The sequence below is a fragment of the Oratosquilla oratoria genome, chromosome 21, assembly GCF_046742065.1.
Source record: "Oratosquilla oratoria isolate Oo_2021 chromosome 21, ASM4674206v1, whole genome shotgun sequence".
NCBI classification, from domain to species: domain Eukaryota; kingdom Metazoa; phylum Arthropoda; class Malacostraca; order Stomatopoda; family Squillidae; genus Oratosquilla; species Oratosquilla oratoria.
This window is the reverse complement of record NC_134797.1, coordinates 5,409,104-5,415,828: the sequence shown is the minus strand read 5'-3', so window position 1 is coordinate 5,415,828 and position 6,725 is coordinate 5,409,104. Positions and strand designations below refer to the sequence as shown.

The 6,725-nt window shown below is 42.3% G+C and overlaps 1 protein-coding gene across 1 annotated transcript; it reads right to left on the bottom strand.

Moving 5' to 3' along the window:
* Positions 1–2,311: 2,311 nt before the first annotated feature.
* LOC143036995 (uncharacterized) lies at positions 2,312–6,581 on the bottom strand. Its single transcript, XM_076205100.1, has 3 exons — positions 6,551–6,581; positions 2,501–6,446; positions 2,312–2,333 (listed from the first exon to the last, which is right to left on the bottom strand). Exons 1-3 carry the CDS (start codon positions 6,579–6,581, stop codon positions 2,312–2,314), a joined length of 3,999 nt encoding a protein of 1,332 aa, XP_076061215.1.
* Between the last annotated feature and the right edge of the window lie 144 nt (positions 6,582–6,725).

The window sequence follows — 6,725 nt, the reverse complement described above, 5'->3', positions numbered from 1 at the left end:
TACCTTTCCTTAAGACTATATCTTTATTTAAAGTAGTAATCATTAATTTCTACCATGTTTTTATTTGACCTATAAATCCCTGAGTCCAATTTCAAACCTTTTAATCTAATTGATTCTGGGATGGTTGAGATTTCAGAGTCTACAGTGACTCGTTTCAACTGCACTTCCACCATGTTAATTGCTCTGGAGGGTAATAATGTTGACTTTATTACGCCACCATCCACAATTTGCAAGGCTTCATTTGTAGTTGCTGAATTAGTAATTTCTGGGATTATTTGAATATCTGAGTTGAATTCACTATATGTGGCTTTACTTTCTGCTGGTCTGGACCATTCGACCTCGTTATCTAAAGTAAAAAATATTATCTTATCTATCTATTTCTAGGGATTCTTTGATTCCTGTCACTGGTCTTAAGTCTGGTTGATTTAAAAATGGAATTAACTGTGATTTCACTAAGATTCCTATGTCAGCAGGACATATGATCATGTTCTCTCTTCTTAAAGTTGCAAATCCTATCAATAAGTATCCTGGAAAAACAGATTCTTCTACAACTATCACTGAAATGTGGAAATGTAAATTTGTATATAAGATAACTTCTAGTTTAATCTTACCTAATGTTTTTAACTGATTCCCAGTTACTCCTTGCAATGAGTAATGGATTGGTTCCAAGATTTTCAATCTTTGTTTCAACTGGTTTAAAATTCTATTAGTTATAATATTAACTACAGATCCTGTATCAATAAAAATTTTAATAGGTTTATTGAACACTCTACCATCAATAAGAGATCCTACAGAAGTCCTTCCAATTGTAATTGTCAGTTTATAACTGTAGGGTTTTGTCGGCAATTTATTGTCTTCTTATGATACGTAGGGAATAAATGGAGCTCCGAATGGACGCTGACTGCAGGTCATTCTAAAAAGAATGTTTTTATTGTCAAAGAACTTGTACAACATTACAAAAATACATAAATGCCAATTAATAACAGAAAAATATACAAATGTTAATCAATACGTAGAGTCGTAACTCACATCATAAATTTGACATTGAAATGACATCATATACTAAAGCAATCACTCACCGACTTGTGCGTCTCCCATAGGTCCCCCTACGTCCGTTGACTCGTTCGACATTACAATGGTGAAGTGGAGGATTGCGACATTACACGTGACTTGTCCCTTCCTCTAACTGCATATAACCCACACATTGGGCGACTCTGACTAATGCCAGTTAGAGAAGACGACCTTGATATGCTGGCCCCCACACACCATCTACCCACAACTTCTCCCACACTCGACCAAGTCGATGCCGGTGACGGGGGGAAATTGTACAACTAATCGTACTGTGACACTAAACTGACGGACGTAAAATGCACAAAATTATACCGTGACATTAACGGCCGTACGATACACAAAATTATACCGTGACATTAACGGACGTATAATACGAATTATTCATTCCACTCCTGATTTTTGTACAATGAAATCAGCAACATGAATTTACGTCTATGGACGTAACACTCCCCCACCTTGAATCTTACGATTCAAAAAAAAAAAAAAAAAAAAAAAAAATAAAAAAAATCACACATATATCTATGACAGAACACAAAACATTTACAAAGAACCTTCAAGGAATACAAGTTTTGTAATGGGTCGGGTGAGCTCACCGAATTGAGTTTTCAAACGGGCACTACGAACCAATCCGTCTCTGCTCACCCGCACTTCCTGGACTCTCCCCAGCGGCCAAGAACCGCGGGGCGAGTTTTCATTCATTATAAGCACTAAATCCCCGACTGAAAGATTCGGGCTTTCAGAATTCCACTTCTGCCTTCTTTGCAATTCCACTAGGTATTCACTAACCCAACTTTTCCAAAATTGTTTGGCTAAATGTTGCACGTGACGCCAATGTTTGCGGTAAGGATCGGCATCGTGAAAGGCTCCCCAAGATAGTGGGGAGTTTCCTTGGAGGAGTAACAGATGATTGGGAGTCAGCGGACTCTCATCACTTGCATCATCACTGCATTTAGTAAGTGGCCTACTGTTGACTATACTTTCCGCTTCACAGAAGAGGGTTTGCAAAACATCATCAATCATCCTGGGGTATTTGATGACTAAAGCGAACAGTACTTTACGTACAGACCTTATCATACGTTCCCAAACGCCTCCGTGATGTGACGCGGAAGGCGGGTTGAACGACCACTCAACGTCACGTCGACGTGTTTCCCTTACGATCAACGATCGGTCCAGATCTCGTACACTGCGTGCTAATTCAGCCCTCGCTCCTACTAGGTTAGTACCATTATCTGACCACACCTTACTGGGGTAACCTCGCCTCGCTGTGAAGCGTATGAAACCATTGATGAATGCGTCAGTTTGTAAGCTATCAAGCTTCTCAATGTGAATAGCTCTCGTAGTAAAACACGTGTACAGACACCCGTAACGTTTCATTTCTGATCTCCCGACTTTAACATGGAAGGGTCCAAACAGGTCTACTCCTACGTACCTAAAGGCTGGCCCCCCGGGTTCACACCTCTCGGTAGGGAGGTCAGACATTCTCTGGTTCATGGGGGCCCCGTATAATCTCTTGCAAACTATACAATCCATTTTGACGCGTTTCACCAATTTTCTACCCCGTATGATCCAGAATTTCTTACGCACCCGTCTGAGTGTCCATTCCACTCCTACATGAGAGGAATTATGGCAATCACGTACAATCAATGTAGACAACCTGTGGTTATGAGGGAGGATCACAGGATTTATAGCTTGCCCATTCAATGCCGCATGCTTGAGTCTACCACCAACTACTAACAGACCATCTATAAGAATAGGAGACAGTTTATATATTGAACTGGACTTTAACACAGTTTTCCCTGCTTCAATGTTCTTGGTTTCATGAAAATAAGCACGCCCTTGAACATGTTTGACAATCAGATTTTCCGCGTGCTTTAGTTCATGGATCTCAAGTGGTGAATTTTGCGGAATCTTCTTCTTAAGAAATTGTATTAGCCTTAACCACCAACCAACGGCCTTCTTTAATCTGTAAAGGCTTGAATAGTGCTCAATCAGCGTGTCGATCGGGTGTTGGGTGACGCCCGACTGACACGTCTGTACGATACTCGTGGGATATACCTCACGCCTCACCTCCGGGTCTTCATCCTGAAGGTGTCCTACAAGATTATCTTGTGCTGGCCATGCACACTTGTAATTCGACAAGAAGGGAGGACCATTAAACCAAGAAGCTGGCAAATTGTCTACAAAGCATCCCCGAGATAGTACATCTGCAGGATTCTCATCACCACTAACATGATGCCACTGATTAGCCTCTGAAACCTGTCTAATGAGTGTGACACGATTCGCCACAAAAGTCTTGAACCTTCTTGTCTCGTTCTGTATATATGCCAGAGCTATAGTACTGTCAGACCAGAAGTTAGATTTGAGCAAGGGGATATCAAACTCTCTTTTAACAACAACATCTAATTTGGCTGCTTCAACGGCAGCCGAAATTTCCAATCTTGGTATAGTAACTCCTTTGATGGGAGCTACTCTCGCTTTACTGGCTAGCAGAGCTACGTGTACTTTCCCATCTTGATCGATTGTCCTGAGATAAGTGCAAGCACCAAATGCAACCTCACTTGCATCACAAAAATGATGTAATTCTGAAGTACAACCATTCCACTCTAAAGGCAAAACGCATCTAGGGAAGCGAAGTTTCGAGATTTCATATAGTGAAGTTATCCATTTCAACCACTTCTGACACAAAGATATAGGAATATTTTCGTCCCAAGACATCTTAAGCCTAGTCGCCTCCTGGAACAAAATCTTGGCTGGAACAATGATTGGCAAAACTAAACCTAAAGGATCGTAAGTCGAAGCAAGTTGACTCAACATAACTCGTCTTGTCACATTCTGTGTTTGAACACCCTTACTAACGAAAAAGAAACAGTCGTTCTCGACGTCCCATTTAATCCCAAGCACTTTGCTATGCATATTGGATGTCAATTCCTTTGCTTCCTTAGCCCTGTCTTGCTCATCGATGCTCTCTAGCAATTTGACGTCATTAATCATGAATTTGGTTAAGTTAAACCCTCCGTGTCTGAGGACACTTCTAGTATCTTCAATTACCTCAATTGTCTCTTGAGGTGACGCTACGGACTTCAACATATCGTCAACGTAAAATGACCGGAGTAGCGTGTCTTTTACTTCCTCACAAGGTTGCATGTCCTCTACAGCCTTCCGCAAGGCATAGGTGCTACTACTAGCGCACCATATTCCGCCAAAGGGATGCGAGGTCATTCTTAACTCTCTTATTTCATCGCTAACATACCATAGGAACCTTAAAGCGTCTCTATCGCTAATGGGAATTTTGACTTGGTGATACATAGCCTCAATGTCGGCCGTGATGGCGTAATGATATCGGCGAAACCTGAGTAACACGTGAATCAACTTATTATTCAGATCTGGGCCCTGTAGGCACTGACTGTTCAGACTGACTCCGTTCTTTTGAGCAGCATAGTCGAATACGACTCTCACCTTACCTGGTTTGGTTTCGCTCGTAACGGCATGATGCGGTAGGTACCACACTTTACCGTCATCTCTCTTTATATCAATCTCGGGAACATACTCTGCATACCCCTTCTTGATCAAATCTGAAATATTCTCAGAGTATACATTCAATGTGCCGGATTTCACCAACCTCTTGTACAAACTTCTTAATCGTCTCTCGGCGACGTCACGATTATTGGGCAAGTTTGGCTCACCTCGCCAAGGTATTGGCAGTACATAATGCCCATCTTCGTATCGCGTTTCCTTATCCCAAAGGTTGATAACCTTCTGGTCGTTCTGAGATGGTGCCCTATCTTCACATTCATTTTCCATCATCCACAAGCGTTCAACATCTGCTTCGATCGAGCTTGCAAAGCACGAGCCGACATTATATGACTTACCTGCACTAATTGGGCCATTTACAGACCACCCAAAGTAGGTCCGCGTAGCATAAGGTTGGTGCTTATTCCCGCCTGAACCCCCTCTGACCTCCAATGGCTTTAGGAGCCAAGCGTTGTCCATGCCTATCAAAATGTCTGGCTCAGATACTTGACTAGTATTCAAAGGTATGCCCTTGAAGTAGGGGAATTTATCAATCTCAATTTTGACAGGTGGTTGCCTAACAGGCACTCTTGGGACGACCATGACATTTGTAACACTGGCCTCTCGTCTACCATCCGGTGACGTAAGACTAAGGGATACTACCTTTGATTGAGTTTCCCTGGTCCCCCCTAAAGTACTCATGGTGTACTCCTTAAGGTCTCCTTCCAGACCCAACTCGAGGGCCACCCTTTCCGTGACGAAAGTAGTGTCTGATCCACTATCTAACAACGCCGTGACCTTAAGTTTATTATCCACGACAACTGGTAAAATGGGTAGATAAATCTTCGATCGAGCATCATTAACATAACCATTCATGACCACACTTGACTCTTGACACTCCGAATTTTCAACTACGCCCCCATTACCCTGAGAGTCCTTTGCCGGGACGTGGATGAATTTTGTATGTTTTAAACCACATCCAGGAACTGAACAAATGGATTGTTTGAAGCATTTGCTAGCCCCGTGCCCACCTAATAAACAATTGAAACACAGCTTGTGTCTTTTTACAACTTCTAACCGACATTCAGGTTTCATGCCTTTAAATTCCTCACAGTAGAACAGTCTGTGTCCTTCCCCGCACACCACACATGTGCTACCAGCACGCCCTAACTTGACGGGGTATTTAGACTCAGATGCTGCTACATTACAACTTGTGCTCTTCACATTTTGACCCTTACCTGTGGATTGCAGTCCATAAACCGGATCACATGCCTCATCTGCCATGACATTGATAAACTCAGCGAATTGACTGAGAGATGGGTATGTGTCCGTTTCTCGTTTGTGACTTAGAGCTTTCTGTTTCCATTTGTTACGAACGAATCCCTGACACCTCTGTAAAATATCTAAGATATACTCTTGAGTGTTAAACCTTTCATACAATTCTAATTTTCCAAAAGTAGCAACTGCCATTGTTAAGTCATCACCCAATTGCCTCAACTCTTGAGGCTTAGATACCATCTTACCATTTTTTAAATCATTAACAATTTGTTGAGACACAAGGTGAGAATTACCGAACCTGCGTTTCAATATATCGCGGGCTTGTACGTAACCAGCACTATTTCCCACCAACGCACAATTTTTTATGGCAGCTTTCGCCGGTCCCTTGGTGTATTGTAATAGACGAGTCAATTTGATCTGAGGGTCACTCACTTTACTGTCTACGAGTTCATCAAAAATTGTCATAAAGAGATTATACTCAAGAGAGTTACCTTCAAACACGTCTAATTCAACTTTGGGTACATTTAAGATCCCAACTAGTTCAGCCGGTGAGACGTCTAAACGTTCACTTTCACTATTTTCACTGTCTACGCGGGACTTTGCACACGGAATTTCACTTTGAGTCCTTACCTTAAGGAACGCCCTGGCGTCCTTTATCACCTTTATGTACTCCTCTTCAGTTTCCTTATACCATGACTCGCTGGCCTCCAATTCCCTTTCATCGTTGCTTAGGAACGTTTGGTAAGCGTCGTGTGCCGATTCGAATTCATTGTAGGATGTACGGACACGGTCCAGTCTGTCCGTAATGCCGGCTATGTCTTCCTCAGCGATTAACCGGCACAAGGTTCCCAGGTGACGTGTGACCG